This window comes from Scyliorhinus torazame, chromosome 6 (assembly GCF_047496885.1).
Source record: "Scyliorhinus torazame isolate Kashiwa2021f chromosome 6, sScyTor2.1, whole genome shotgun sequence".
In the NCBI taxonomy this organism is placed as follows: Eukaryota; Metazoa; Chordata; class Chondrichthyes; order Carcharhiniformes; family Scyliorhinidae; genus Scyliorhinus; species Scyliorhinus torazame.
The window spans coordinates 315,410,919-315,427,455 of NC_092712.1; the positions used below are offsets into that span (position 1 = coordinate 315,410,919).

The 16,537-nt window shown below is 44.3% G+C and overlaps 1 protein-coding gene across 1 annotated transcript in view; it reads right to left on the reverse strand.

The window, feature by feature from the left end:
* relch (RAB11 binding and LisH domain, coiled-coil and HEAT repeat containing) overlaps positions 1–16,537 on the reverse strand; it is a 127,605-nt gene that overhangs the window by 31,379 nt on the left and 79,689 nt on the right. The window contains 10 exon segments of the mRNA XM_072510122.1: positions 264–370; positions 528–613; positions 1,682–1,730; positions 2,912–3,009; positions 3,012–3,034; positions 5,376–5,532; positions 7,461–7,608; positions 11,564–11,728; positions 11,876–12,016; positions 12,101–12,172. Of these exon segments, the coding sequence (XP_072366223.1) occupies positions 264–370; positions 528–613; positions 1,682–1,730; positions 2,912–3,009; positions 3,012–3,034; positions 5,376–5,532; positions 7,461–7,608; positions 11,564–11,728; positions 11,876–12,016; positions 12,101–12,172 (1,046 nt within the window).

Genomic DNA, 16,537 nt, shown 5'->3' on the forward strand with positions numbered 1-16,537 from the left:
AGCTCGTCTCCGTTAATGGTGGAGCATGGAACTATCATTGCTCACCATGAAACTCATCTTGCTCACAAATGTCAAGCAGGGAAGGAGATCTGCTCACCTTACTTACCCAGTCTGGCCTGTGTTTGACTCCAGATAGCAATGTGGTTGATCCTTATCTGCCTCTGAATAGCCTAGCAAGCTACTCAGCTCAAGGGCAATTCGGGATGGGCAACAAATAACATTTTAGGGGTGTAGAGTTTTCAGAAAAAAATAGAATATCTTACCCTAGTTCTACAAATGAAGCCTTCAGACTATCAAGAGGTGCATGAGATAATGAAAGCGTGGTCATTACATCTTCCAAAAATCCCACTAAGAGTTTCCGGTCTTCTTCCTGAGGAGAGTTGCACTTTACTCAGCATTTGATAGAATTCATTAGCTTTTTTATTGGGGGGGGGGGGGGGGGGGGGGCGGGGGGGGGGAGAAAATTCATTAACTAAAAATGAGAGGAGGTTGATGAGCCTGTAATTACAAATGCCAACTTTGTGTACCTGGTTGTAACAAGTGAGTACTCCAGTTGCGTATATGGGAACTGTTGCCTTTGTTAGCACCCCGTTGCCAGTTGTAGCAGATACATCTTGTCAAAAAAGAAACAAACATCAATGGACAGCATCACAAGAAGGCAGCTCACAACCACTTTCTCAAGGGCAATTAGGGATGGGCAATGAATGTTGGCCTACCCAGCAACACCCACAGCCCTGTAATAAATTTTTAGAAAACACATAACATAGAAAACAGAAGGAGGAGGCCATTCGGCCCTTCGAGCCTGCTCTGCCATTCATTATGATCATAGCTGATCATCAAGTTCAATACCCTGATCCCTCCTTCTCCCCATATCACTCAAACCCTTTAGCCCCAAGAGCTAGATCTAATTCCTTCTTGAAATCACACAATGTTTTTGGCCTCAACTACTTTCTGTGGTAGCGAATTCCACAGATTCACCACTCTCTGGGTGAATAAATCTCTCCTCACTTCATCCCCTACGCAAAGGCCATTTGTCAAATAGTTAACTGCACCATAGCTTTTGGCACATTGTGAGGCCAAAGAATTATGTTTGGATACTTAAAATGGAGCTAGCCTTCAGAAAGAGTCAAATCGAAACTATAATAAAACCAGCATAAAGCAGAGTATGTAACAATTTTAACCAACATAACCGTCTTCAGTTGTAATCACGTGTGCGTAACACAAACCTTCAGATTTGCACTGAGACTTTAGATGGGATATCTAAATTAAAGCTTTGGTCTTGGAGAGGTATGGTTCCCTGAATACCACTATTTTGTTTTGCAATACCAGTCGCAAAACTTCACAACAGGGCCAAAGAGCACAACGACTGCCTTGAGACAAGAGTGGGAAACATTCAGGATAAAACTCAACAGGCTTCTGAAACTTCACATTTATGTTTTCTAACATCTGGAGACTACCAATTGCTATCGGCATACGCTATTTAAAAAAAATATTCAATTAATTCATTAAAACCGTATCTGGACATGCACACTGTTAAAATAATTAAAATAAAGTAAATTAAAGCAAACCATTACTAATTTGCCTTTGTATTCTCCCCTTGTCCAAGTGTAAAGTGAGGCCTTCAATTAATATTCAAGCACTGGAAAGTTTAACAGTGTGGTAGTGTGTGGGTGCAGCTTACCAACAGCTTCTTCTGATAGCCTCAGTATTTCTTGGAACTGTGGCTTTACCTAAGGGCGTACAATACCTCACATTAGATTAGAGCAAAGGCAAAGACAATCTAAAGTCACGTACACGTGGTTATCGACTAGGTCAACTGCATTCAAAACTCAGGAATGGTAATTTATTTTTAAAGACGTTTTCCAACTAAAGGGGCAATTTAGCGTGGCCAATCCACCTACCCCTGCACATCTCTTTGGGTTGTGGGGGTGAGACCCATGCAGGCACGGGGAGAATGTGCAAACTCCACATGGGCAGAGACCCGGGGCCGGGATCGAACCCGGGTCCTCGGCGCAGGAATGGGAATTTAAACCAATAAAAATAAAAGCTAACTTAGCAAACCGAAGAATCAAAGATCTAATTTTTAGGCATTGCGTCTAAAATGAAACTGAAGAGGTCCAAGAAGAGGCTCCGTTTTATTCGTTCTGCTACTTACGAACACAGCTGGACATTATAAGAAGAGCGAACAATCATCAAATCTAGATTGATACTGGTTGTTAAATTGTCATTTGTACAGGAGCAGCTGCCTCTTGTTCCGACCTTAAGCTGCTGCTTTAGAAATTCAAACATCGGACGGGATTCAAATTATGATTTTGGAATTTTAATCAGTTGCAATTGAAATTTTGTGCAAAGCCTAAAAGTTAGATTTCCAGAACTGTACCCGAGAGAGAATAATGGGGAAGAGGACATGATGATTTGATACTCTACACTTCTAACAGACACAGATATAAGTGGGAGTCTAATTGGGATTTAGACAATGAGTGCAGCTCTGAAAGAAGCAGATTTAAACTCTATTTTCTTTCTTTTAAAAAAAAAAAATGTTTATTCAAAGATTTTTAAACTCGATTTTCGTTGAGTGATAAAACCTCTGGTTGGCAGTGGTTCTGACATTACAGGTCTGAAATGATCAAATATTCCATCAGATACAATGGCTCTCATCACGCTGGAGCATACATGGGTGACTATCCTGCAGCTTATCTTAATAATGTCTGGAGATCAAGCAGCACAAATGCAGAACTCAACCTCAAGAGGTGAAATAGGTGGGGAAGATCCTTGAGCAGTAACAATGAAAAACTAAAATAAACTATTACATGTATTTGCTAGTTACCAACGATTTGCATTTTTCTCGTGCTCATTTAAAAAACATTGGGTCAGCTGTATCGCTATTGACGAGGAGTTGAAATTAACCCACCTTTGTGTTTGTGAAAATTTTACCAAACGTTCGACACAGTCTCCAGAAATACCGGGAGAAATCATGGACACAGGATGTGGAGGTAACGTTAATTTTACAACGGTTTCTATTAAGTGCGGTAATCTGTAAAGAAATGAAAAGAGTCACTGAGAAATCCTGACCCATTTTGCAGCCAGACCCTCCGTAATTTTCAGATCGAAGGGCAGCCGATTTCAAAACACTCCCAACAAAATGTTTACAGTAATTCCTAACATCTTAATTGGCAATAAACTTAGTCTATAAAATCAAAAGTCTAAACAGCCAAGAACCAAAAGCTTGATGAAAATTAAAATCTTCTTTTAAGACACGGAATTTGAAAAACAAGCAATTCTTCATATTGGAGGAGGCTATCTTCATTGTCCAAGGCAAACGTTTTAACCTTGATCCACATTAAAGTATGCACAATGTCGGAAATGTCTTTGAAACAATGGCAAACAGCTGGCTTGCAATGCAGACGAGGGCAGCAGCGCGGGTTCAATTCCCGTACCGGGCCTCCCTGAACAGGCGCCAGAATGTGGCGACTAGGGGCTTTTAACAGTAACTTCATTGAAGCCTACTTGTGACGATAACCAATTTTCTGGACAAATGGATACACACCGAGGATTTGCAATGATTGTAGGTTTCCCCAGGCTGCAGGGAGCCATAGACTGAATCAACGTACTTTCTGCTGGACAGTCATGCATATTCGTAAACAGAAAGGGGTGATCATTCAATCATTGTTTTGGCTGCCGTGTGACCATAATTAGTGGGTCCTGCAGTGTGGGCCAAGTATTTTTTTGGGGGGGGGGGTCAGCAGCGGTCTCCTGAATATGCAATTATGATGCCTGGGAGATCTGGAGGCAAATCACATTACATCCCCTCATGTGTGTCCCTGATTGTTGCAGTTTTCTGCGTGTTCTATAACATCACCAAAGAGGAGTAGTGAGGAGGAGGATGACGCACCAGATTGGGGGTGGGGGGGTGGGGGGATCCAATCCCCCTGACGATGAGGGTGGTGGTGGGCTGAGGGACCAAGGCGATGTTCCTACTGAGGGCGCTGACCATGGTCAAGTGGATGGCTGACACACCAGGGGTGCCTGAATATGGCAAAGGTTTCTATTGAACGTCTTGCCACTGACACAGAAGGGGTTTGGTGAACTCTTGGCCCCCCTTTTCCCAGCGCTCAGCGTAAGCCGGTCATGTCAATCATAGACAGAACCATTGGCGGCCTCACTAATCTGGAGGCAACCTTGTCCCTTCTAGAACGTCTCTCCATTCGTTCCGATGGGCACAGTGACTAGCACTGTTGTTTCACAGCACCAGGGACCCCGGTTTGATTCCCGGCTTGGGTCACTGTGTGCGGAGTCTGCACAATCTCCCAGTGTCTGCGTAGGTTTCCTCCGGGTGCTCCAGTTTCCTCCCACAAGTCCCGAAAGACGTGCTGTTAAGGTGAATCGGACATTCTGAATTCTCCCTCTGTGTTCCCGAACAGGCGCCGTAGTTTGGCGACCAGGGAATTTTCACAGTAACTTCATTGCAGTGTTAATGTGAGCCTACGTGTGACACTAAGAAAGATTACTATTACAAACATACATGCATGGAAATACATAATAAAGTTACAACTCCCCAGTGTCAAAAGTTGGGAGACTTGCTGATTTGTAACATTTCTACCACCTATGAAGGTTCACACAGTTGGCAGAGATTAATCAAAATTTAAACAGACCTAGTCTGGCCAGACTAGAAAAGGCCCAAATCTTCACTATGGATAGCAGATGCACTCAACTGATCATCTGATGGGTCTCCTGACACAGTCCTGTGCCAGGTATCCCTTGTGTTGCCCGTTATCTACTTCCGGGTCACTGCCTACAGCCTCTGCGACCGGACATCCCGCCTCCAGCACTCTTTTTGCAGGATGGAGGTCTGTAACCCACCCTTGCTGCTAATTCACAGCAATTACTGTATTACTGCAATCAGAATGCCACTCACTTCCCAGTGTTGGACCCATTGTCGACATGTGACCATATTATTCAGCCCAATAGTGCAGCAATAAACACTGTTTATTATTAATTGATTTCAATATGCAAACACAGCAGGCAGTTTCTAAAGGACATTGTTATAAGGGGGCGTCCCAGCAGCACAGTGTTGCTTCACAGCACCAGGGACCCAGGTTGAATTCCGGGATTGGGTGACTGTTGGTTTGGAGTTTTTACATTCTCCCAGTGTCTGCCTGGGTTTCCTCCGGGTATTCGGTTTTCTCCCACAGTCCAAAGATGTGCAGGTTAGGTGGATTGCCCGTGCTAAAATTTCCCCTTCGTGTCCAAGAATGTGCAGGTTAGGTGGGGTGCTCTTTCAGAGGGGTGGTTCAGACTTGATGGCTCAAATGGCCCCCTCCTGCTCTGTAGGGATTCTATGGTTCTATGGAAGATGAGAGACAGCACCAACTCACAGTTGGTTGACGACCCACAGAAGATTCTCCCAGCCAGTTGTGCCTTCATGTTCCAGCTGATTATCATAAAGCTGCAATAGCACCGATAACTGTTCTCTGCTTCCAATGATTGTCGCCACGTCTTGAAGAGGGGAAGCTGGTCGAGGGAATCTGGTCACTAAAAAAATAAATAAAATGGATTCATGATGGAGACATGCACATAAATGGCGGGTCTTGCTTTCAGTAAGGGAAGCACTTGTTGCTTAAATTTCTTCTCTCAAATTCCACAGATGTATTAAATTTCCTTAACCTTAGAGATGTTGGTTGAGTTTAACCGAATGGAATGTTTCTAGTTTAGTCCCATTACTGATCTCAAGTGTGTGCTGTGGCATAGTTACTATTACAGCTCACCACTCAAAGTCCACAGACATCGTACAATCAACCCGAGCAAGGACTCTACCCCATCAAATACATTCTTCAGGAAACGTTTTGTGCAAATACATTTCAGTGATCTCTGATAATTAAACAAATTAAAGAGTCTACTTCACCAATCAACCGTTGCTTTTTGTTGCCTGTTCTCCATAAATGAAAGTGGGAATAAGTTACTGAGTTGGATGATCAGAATGAATGGCGGAGCAGCCTCGAAGGGCCGAATGGGCCATTCCTGCTCCTGTTCTCTATGTTTCTATGTAAATCATTGAAGGTGGCAGGGCAGGTTGAGAGCGTGGTCAATAAAGTACATGTCATCCTGGGCTCTATAAATAGAGGCATAGAGTACAAGAGCAAGGAAGGTATGTTAAACATGTACAAAACATTGTTTCCGCCTCAACTGGAGTATTCCCTAGTTCTGGGAATCACACTTTGGGAAGGCTGCTGTACACTAATCTTCTGGCTTTGAAAGCCAACATACCATTTGCCTGCCTAACCGCCAGTTGAACCTGCATGCTTACTTTCAGTGTACAAGGACATCATGATCTCGTTTTGCACAATTTATAAGATTAATGTCACTCCTAATTGCAGATGTTCCTTTATTTGCATGGGTCTCTAATTTCCTGTTTAATGCCACTCTCAACATCACCACTCCAGTTTGGGGGTGTATATTGGTTTTCTTACACATACGCCAAGTACCAATCTTTACTTGTTTTTAAAAAAAAAAAATCACGAATGTGCGGTTGAAAGTGAAAATGGCCCCCAAGGGAATGAATTTCGATACATGCAACTGAGGGCTTTTGCGAGGCAGCAGGTGAGGGAATTCCCGCAGCTCCCGATGCAGGAGATTCAAGATAGAGTGATCTCAGGGACATGGGTGGGGGATGGTAGGGTGTCGGATATATACAGGGAAATGTGGGACGAGGGGGAGATCGTGGTGGATGAGCTGAAGGGGAAATGGGAAGAAGAGCTGGGGGAAGTGATTGAGGGGGGGCTGTGGGCTGATGCCCTACGTAGGGTAAACTCGTCGTCCTCGTGCGCCAGGCTAAGCCTGATACAATTCAAGGTTTTACACAGGGCGCATATGACCGGAGCAAGGCTCAGTAAATTTTTCGGGGTAGAGGATAAAGTTCGCACTAAGGGGTTCGGCTCAATGGTTCACCAGGCGGTGGCAACCGTTCATTGACTACCTCGCAGATCGATAAAGGAAATGGGAAGGTAACAGCAGCAACCCAGGGGGGAGGGGGGGGGGGGGCCCGGGCGGGTCCTCAGGGGTGTTTTTGTATAGATATTTGTATTAGGCTATGTATATTGGATTGTTTGATTTTATTTTTGGAGAGTTATTATTTTTGATATGGCAGTTGCCATTTAGTTTATATATTATGTATTTATTTGTTAAAAACGGCCACTGTTATTTATACTGTTTTACTGTTGTAAAAAGGAAACCTTTGTATTGTTTTGTTTGGCCAAAAAATTTGAATAAAATATATTTTTTAAAAAAGAAAGTGAAAATGGCCTCCCAATGTTAAAATTCCGACAAATCCTCAAATCATCCCCAATGACCTTTAAATTATCCTTAAGTGCAATTATCTAGCCTAGCCTCACCAAAACTGCATTTAGACATTTTCCTTTTTTTACAAACACTATTCATGATCGGATCATAGTGCTATACACTACCTTCTATCTGCGGCACCTCTCCTTGAAGTTTTGCTTTGCTTGCGAAAGGCGCATTTTTCAGTACCAGTGCAAAGAGCGGTGGAATCAGTGATTGCATGGCTGAAAGATGTAAGTGGAGCTTATGCTCATCGAGTCCATGCTCTCCATCCTAGATGAGAATATGCAGACACAAGATAGCGTTGATTTAGGAATAATGTAGGCATCAGATGAGCATCAATAGATAGTCGTTTGTTTTTAAATAAAAGCAGCAAATTTGCAATACAGCAACGTACACAAGTTAATTACCAAGTATTAAAAGGAGTTCTACAGGAAAGTACTCATGATTACTTTGAAGATTAAGGACTTGTTAAACAATTAAAATTTTTAATTCACCCAAAGTAAAGATTAAAACATCCGGCTTTGCAAATTTCTTATACCAGTTCTTTCCACGAGGAACACAAATTTTACAAGCTTTAAATCCGATAGGATTAGGGAATGAACTGGATTTATTTTTCTATATTTGAGCGCAGTTATTTGTCCTTCAAAAATATGTACAGGTCAAAAAGTGTGACGTTCTACATTTCTGATGTAAAACTGGTATGGTCAGAACATCCAAATGCAAGGTTTGTAAAGTTGGAATTTCTGTTAGACAGAACAAAGTTGGTGACAAGGTGGAACAGTGGTTAGCACTGCTGTCTCACAGCACCAGGGACCCGGGTTCAATTCCGGCCTTGGGTGACTGTATGGAGTCTGCATGTTCGCCCAGTGTCTGCGTGGGTTCCTTCCAGGAGTTCTGGTTTTCTGCCACAGTTCAAAGATGTGCAGGTTACGGGGCTAGGGTGGGGGCATGGGTCTAGGTAGAGCGCTGTTTCAGTAGTGCAGACTCAACGAGCCTCCTTCTGCACTACAGGAATCATATGGTTCTTACCACAGGGATTCTATGGGAAGACCATCAAGCCCACCCACAAAGCATGATGGCCAGACTTTCAAAGCTGAACACCCAATTTTTGCTTCCCACCCACCCCTGTAAGGCATAAAATTTATAATTTTAGAAAACGGGTGGTTCTAATACTTGCAACAATATTAATACAGTTTTTGTTTTTGCTTTATAAATTTAGAGTACCCAATTCATTTTTTTTTGCCAATTAAGGGGCAATTTAGCGTGGCCAATCCACCTACCCTGCACATCTTTGGGTTGTGGGGGTGAAACCCACGCAAACACGGGGAGAATATGCAAACTCCACATGGACAGTGACCCAGAGCCGGGATCGAACCTGGAACCTCGGCGCCGTGAGGCAGCAATGCTAACCACTGCGCCACCGTGCTGATCCAATATTAATACAGTTGGACTTTACTGTCCAACCTGGGCCTTAGCTTGGCTGACCATATAAATGGTGGCATCCCCATCACCGCCCTTTTATGTTACCCCATTTAGGGTTGTCCGTTTTGACAGTATTGAGGCAGGCCCTGTACATATTCTGATAGGACTGCCCTGTTCTAAAACATGGAAAAGGTAGCAAATGAAAATGTGTTAAGAGATAAAGTTCTCAAAGGTGTGCAAGAGAAGTCAGCAAGCCAGATGGTCACCAACCATCTATCTTCAAGCATGAAGACTATCTAAATGGGAAAGAAAGGGTCAAACAGAAATTCAACTTTATAATCCTTGCATTTCATTCAACAATGACTGAATTGCATCATCAACAAATTCTAATATGTATGTAATCCGCAACCTTTCATGCTCAAATTAATGTTGATTCTTATTTAGTACTCTAAATTCTAAGAGATATTCCTGACTAATTATTTTAAAGAATATAGTACCTAAAGTAACTGCCCTGCCCCTTTACCACATCTCAAAAGTTGGCATTTAATTGATTGTTTCCTACTGATATTACTCATGTCCAATGAGTTTGATACTACAGATGCCAGCAAGCCGGGGGGGAGGGGGGGGCAGAGGTGCAAGTAGCCAGTGAGCTACAAATAATAATAATCTTTATTTGTGTCACAAGTAGGCTTACATTAACACCGCAATGAAGTTCCTGTGAAAATCCCCTAGTCGCCGCATTCCGGCGCCAGTTCGGGTACACTGAGGGAGAATTCAGAATGTCCAATTCACCTAACAAGCACATCTTTCAGGACGTGTGGGAGGGAACCGGAGCACCCAGAGGAAATCCACGCAGACACGGGGAGAACGTGCAGACTCCGCACAGTGACCCAAGCGAACCTGGGACCCTAGCGCTGTGAAGCAACAGTGCTAACCACTGTGCTACCATGCCGCAAATTGGATCTCCTGATAAACAAAGCAATTCAGAGTCAGATCAAAGTCTTAGCGGCCTTTCAATTCAACTGATTGGACCCACTATGCTCCAATGCGCAGCCATTGCCAGGACAAAAGGAAACCCGGTCTTCAAAACAGAACATAAATTGTTTAATTAAAGTTGGGTCCAATCCCGGGAAGACCTTGTACAGTTAAGTTCACCACTACTACAACACAGTTCATGATACTGAATAAGGTTCATATCAAGGGTACAGAGTATATAGGGCAAAAAAAGCACAGATTGGGAAGTTCTTAATCAGAATGATGGCACACAAAAATGTGTCACTGCCAAAGAGGAGGTTTGTCCTTCAAAGCAGAAGGCTCTGGATCATGGACAACTGCAATTTTTACTCACCAATGCAATGATAAACCACAATTAAAAAAAAAACCTACACAATTTCTGGTCACCATATTATAGGAAACATGTGATTGCACTGGAGAAGATGCAGAGGAGATTCACCAGGATGATGCCTGGGCTGGAGGTTCATGGCTATGAATTGAGGTTGGATAGGCTGGGGCTGTTTTCCTGGGAGCAGCAAAGGTTGAGAGGAAACCTGATCGAGGTGTATAAGATTATGAGGGGCATAAATAGGGTGTATACAAAGGCATTTTTTCCATGAGTAGAGGGGGCAATAACCAGGGGGCATAGAATTAAGCTAAGAGGTAGAAGGCTAAGAGGAGAGTGGAGGAGAAACCTTTTTACCTAGAGGGTGGTGGGAGCCTGGAACCCACGGTCTGAATGGGTGGGTGAGTGAGAAACTCTAACATTCAATAAGTATTTAGATATTCACTTGCGCTGCCGTAACCTTCAGGGCTATGGACCAAGCGCTGGAAAAGGGGATTAGTGTAGTCAGATTGTTGAGCGTTGTGGGCACAATAGGCCAAATGGCCTCCTTCCGTGCTGTGAACGTCTATGAATCCCAGCTCAGTGGTCGCTCACAGATCAATCCCATTCTTAATTTTTCTTTCCATAATGCTTCCGAGTACCTCAAGCTACTTATTCTCTAACCATGAAACGAGGTCCCATTGTTAGCAAAGGGTGAGAAGAACAATGTGCTCTGCAAAATCATTGCATTTCAATGCACGCAGAGTTCAATGAAGTGACACACAACCCAAAATCCACCTGAAAGGGTCAGTTTAATTACATTTAGGATTGTAACAAGACAAAACGCGCAAAATGCAACAGAACAGTTTGTCAGAAGCAGTTTCCAACTGAAGAAGCATTTTAAATCTGTGAAACCAGTCATTGGAAGCACAGCGTTTGGGGTTCCAAGGCAGGTTTTCTCAGTTTACAAACCCCATACCTGGTTTTAATTTTCGAAACTTTCCAGGGGCCTGCACTGCTCTAATCTGCACAGAGCAACAGTGTGCATTTATCCAGTAGGTAAAATATCTCAAGGCCATTCACAAGACCGCTACCTAATTAAGAATTGAAGCCAAGCCCCACAAGATACCTGGACAGATGGTGAGGGTTTAGTCACTGTTTTGAGGAGGAGAGAGACAAAGACACTGGGAGAGAAAATTCCAGACCTTAGGGCAGAGGTATGGCCACCAATGGCGAAACCATTAAAATTGAGAATGCTCAAGGGATCAGAATTGAAGGAGCTTTGAGTTCTTGAGTGTTTGGAGGGCTTCAAAAGATTACAGTGATGGGAAGGGCAAGGTCATTGAGGCATTGAAAGGCAAGAATGAGAATTTTTATATGAAGGCATTGTTAGACTGGGAGTCAAAGTAAGTAAGCACAGAGGTGATGGGTTAACGGGACTTACAGCAAGTTTAAAAAGAAACACATTACACTCTTTACACTTACCCTGAGTATTTTGTCAATGTTGATTAGCAAAGTCGGAATGAGATGAGACTGTAGTTTACCCAGTTCTGTGGTCCATGCTGCAAAAGCTGGCAGGAAAACTTGATGTGTCGCATTAATTACCCTCTCTGAGGGGTCATTTAAGGCAGACATTTGCAGTTCAAAACCCTGTGGTGGGGTGGGGCAAAAGAAGTCTACTTAAATAGAGGAACAGAAATAAGAGGAACAAAAAAAAAATGGGAAGTCCCATAAAGATATTTGATCTGAATTGAAAACAAAATGCACAACCACAGCTAACTTGGCAGAATGCTGTACCTGCAGGTATTTATCAGGATCATCAATATATGCCATAATAATCCCAAGGCTTTTAATGACTGCCTCTCGCACAAGATCTGCCTTATCTTCTGTTAACATCTGCTGCAGCATTGAAAGCACCAGTGAACTGCGAATCTCTTTCTGGAATGGAGAAGCATCAATTTAGCTCACTAATCACTGGATTTCATGGCTTGATTTAAACAGAAAAGGCCAAACGTTGCTTACAGGTAAGTAGGGTGCAAGGGCTCCACAGGCTTCAGCCACCAGCAACCTTCGTTCTGGATACTTGTGATTGATCTGGAGCACAGGAAAGAACACGGGAACATGAACAAAACGCTCAGCACTTTCCCCAATCACTGGACGCTAAATTAATCAACAATAGGTATGAAGTAAGAAAAAAAGAGAAAATGAAAACAAATCAATTGAAAAGATAATATATTGAGGCTGTAGGATTGTATTTCTAAGTCACTGCCAATCGGAAAAAGTAGGAGCAAACAAATATATTTATCTTTGCATTTCTGGTAACCTGTTGGCATGATTCTATAACAAAGAACAAAGAAAAATACAGCACAGGAACTGGCCCTTCAAGCCTGCGCCGACCATGCTGCCCGTCTAAACTAAAATCTTCTACACTTCCGGGGTCCATATCCCTGTATTCCCATCCTATTCATGTATTTGTCAAGATGCCCCTTAAATGTCACTATCGTCCCTGCTCCCACCATCTCCTCCGGCAGCGAGGTCCAGGCACCCACTACCCTCTGTGTAAAAAAACATCTCCTCTAAACCTTGCCCCTCGCACCTTAAACCTATGCCCCCTGGTAACTGAAAAAGTTGAATACCCTGGGAAAAAGTCTCTGACTACCCACTCTGTCTATGCCCCTGAACGTAAGCAGCCACAAAGTCAACGTCCAACAGGACTTGAAGGGTGCAACGGAGAGCTCGCAATGTCCTTTGCGCAGAACGTGGAACTAGCTATCAGATTGGTGGGCGCAATGGCATAGATTCATCAAAGGTTAACATATAGACACAGAATGAAACACCTGGGTTCAAATTTTGCCTTCTGCTGAGATTTGGAGCCAGGTTTTGTCTGGATAAGGACCTCCTAATCCTGGCTATGGCAATGGGGAGAGAGCAGAACAAATGAAAAAAATCCCATCACCAACAACACTATGCCCACAAAAGGCAAACCGTCATGACGAGTGTTTTTCTGAAATTTAAAACTTAAAGCAAGTACGGTTAGCTCGGAGTCCCTGGCGCTGCTGGCAATTTTAAGATCCATGATATACACACGAGACACATCCTCATTGACTTTCACACAAGAACATTACTGAGAAGATCTCAACACAAGTTCTTGACATCTCCAAATAAAACACTTCCTCTGCAAAGAGACAGTAGGGTACCCCGGGCCCCCAGAAAGCACACTACTAGAGGACCCGATAGGCACAAGCAACGAGAAGGGGGGGCTATGTGGTAAAATATACGGACAGCTACTGGACAGAGCCCGGACTCCACTGGACGAGACCAGACAAAAATGGGAGGACAAACTGGGGACAGAGGTAGGATGGGGACTCTGGAGCGAAGCACCTTCACCTTCTCCTGCGCAAGGCTAAGCCTAATGCAGCTCAAAGTGGTGCACTGAGCGCACCTGACCAGAACCCGAATGAGCAAGTTCTTCCCGGAGGTGGAGGACAAATGTGAACAGTGCCAGAGGGGCCCGGCCAACCACACCCACATGATTTAGGCTTGCCCCAAGCTTGCTGGATTCTGGACAGCGTTCTCCGAGGCAATGTCCAGGGTTCTGGGGGTGAGGGTGAAGCCATGCCCAATAATGGCAATCTTCGGGGTATCGGAGCAGCCAGAGTTACACATGGGGAAGGGGGCCAACGCCCTCACTTTCACTTCCCTAATCGCACGTCGGAAAAACCAGCTCGGCTGGCGATCGGCAGCACCACCCAAAGCTGCAGACTGGCTCGCCGACCTCTCGGAATTTCTCCACCTGGAGAAGATTAAGTACGCCATCCGAGGGTCAGAGGAAGGCTTCCTGGATACTTGGGGGCAGTTTGTCCGTCTGTTCCAAAACCCGTTCGAGGCCAGCAACGAGGAGTAACCTAATAAGAATTTTTTTAAAACACCAAGGTAGATGAGGTACCAAAAGACTGCGCAACCCTGGGGAGAGGGGCGGGGGGGGGATGGAAGGAAGGTGGGGAAACCACAAGAGATGGGGGGTGGGCTGCCCCCCCACTTTTTTCCATTCTGTCCGGAAAATAAAAGAAAAGCACAGCCAAAGCCGGAGGGGGGCACGACAACAGGGAAGGGGGAGGAACCATAGACCGATCCAGAGGGCAACAAAATGCACATAGGGTCAGTTGAACGAAGGACAAGCTAAACCTCTCTGTATCATTAAGGAAATTAGTGTGGACGAGAAAAATGTGATGTGTATATATACAACTGTTTATAAATATGGGAAATGCCAATAAAAAGATTTTTTTAAAAACACAAGTTCTTGACAAAGCAGTCTTCTCGATTGGCACCCCATCCAATTTCTTAACCATTCACCCCCTCCACCACTGGCTTACCGTGGCTGCAGTGCATGCACCAACCACAAGGTGTAATCAATAAGCTGCCAAGGCTCCGAAAGCACCTTCCAAGTTCATGATCTCGACCATCTAAATGAACAAGGGCAGCAGGCAGATGGGAACACCATCACCTCCACCATACACCATCCTGACTTGGAAATACATCACCACCGCTTAGCCACACTGGGTCAAAATCCTGGAACACCTGAATGGCTGCGGGAGTAGCTATACGGTAGCCTTGTGGATAGCACAATTGCTTCACAGCTCCAGGGTCCCAGGTTCGATTCTGGCTTGGGTCACTGTCTGTGCGGAGTCTGCACATCCTCCCCGTGTGCGCGTGGGTTTCCTCCGGGTGCTCCGGTTTCCTCCCACAGTCCAAAGATGTGCGGGTTAGGTGGATTGGCCATGATAAATTGCCCTTAGTGTCCAAAATTGCCCTTAGTGTTGGGTGGGGTTACTGGGTTATGGGGATAGGGTGGCGGTGTTGACCTTGGGTAGGGTGCTCTTTCCAAGAGCCGGTGCAGACTCGATGGGCTGAATGGCCTCCTTCTGCTCTGTAAATTCTATGGTTCTATGGTACACCACATAGAAGACAGTGGTTCAAGAAGGTGGTGGTGATCAAGGGCAATAAATATTGCCCTTGTCAGCAATGCCCACATTTAATGAATTATTAAACACTGTAAAGAATGAGAGAAATTGGTTGTATTTCCTCACTCGACTCCCTTTAACAAAATGAATCAGCAAGGTTTCATGCTTTTGTTTCTGGATGATCATGGGCATTAGGCTTTGCTGATTATTCAAAGGAAGGATCTTGCTTTTACATTATTGCAATTAAGGGACTCTGTGATAAAGCTATCACAAAAATGACCAGGGCCATGCTCAGTGTTAAGTGTTCGTCAACCTCCTTAACAGGTTGATTTTTCTCACGGCGTGGGGGATTAGGTGGGCTGGGGTGGGGGGTAGTACCTATTCCCCTGCTTCACACCTCTCCCAGTCAAGTTAAATTATGCTTTGAATCTGGATTGTGAACCAATATGCTGTTGCTGAATCCTTCACTGCAGCACTGGAAGGTGCAATCAATTCATGACTTTTAGAAGCACCATCTTAAATGCAGTACAGTTTTGAGCAAAAGTTTGCCAGGTGAGAATTTACAGTAACATTTTATAGAAGTAAAAATGAAACCTCACCGCAACCAAGTCTTTGTGAAGTGTGGGTCATTTTACTGTGCCTAGAGTTTGGATAATGTTTTTTCACAAGCGAAGGCCACTCAAAGTGTCAAGAATATCAATGAGTAAACTCAACAAAGGGTTCTGCTCATTTGGAGATAACATTTCTCAAGCTCATATTGACGCAAACTTTGTCACAATATACTGGCTAGGTATTGGAGTTTCCTATACTTGCTCTTGAAATGCAGGGGGTGGGGCAGGGGAAGCCCCTTGTTCTCCCCAAAGTATAAGTGTTAAGTAATCCTCTAAATGAGGGTCAAACATGAATATGAAATGGAACATTCCATCCTGCAAACCATTTATTAAAAAATTGTAAGCAGCATCTACACAAAGCCCAACTCGCAACAATTTTCCGCTCAATACCTCTCCTTGACACACTACCTCTTATGGTTACATTTTCAGATCATCAGAACCTAGCGTTCTTCAAACTAAACATGCAAATGAGCCATATTTGCATTTGGAGGTTTTCTGTAGCTAATTTTTAAAAAACCTTCTTGTTGCCGATGTGGACAAGGTCACAGTTGATACCTATTCCTCGCTGGCTTGAGTGGTTTGAGATATAGAATCCCTACATTGCAGAAGGAGCCCATTGAGTCTGCACCGACCCTCTGAAAGGGCACCCCACCCAGGCCCAATCCCCCACCCCTATTCCCATAAACCCGCCATGGGGCAATTTAGCACGGCCAATCCACCTAACTTACACATCTTTGGACTGTGGGAGGAAGACGGAGCACCCGGGGGAAACCCACACAGACACGGGGAGGACGTATAAACTCCATGTAGATAATCACCCGTGGTCGAAATCGAACTTGGGTCACTGGCGCTGTGAGGCAGCAGTACTAACCACTGCGCCACCGTAC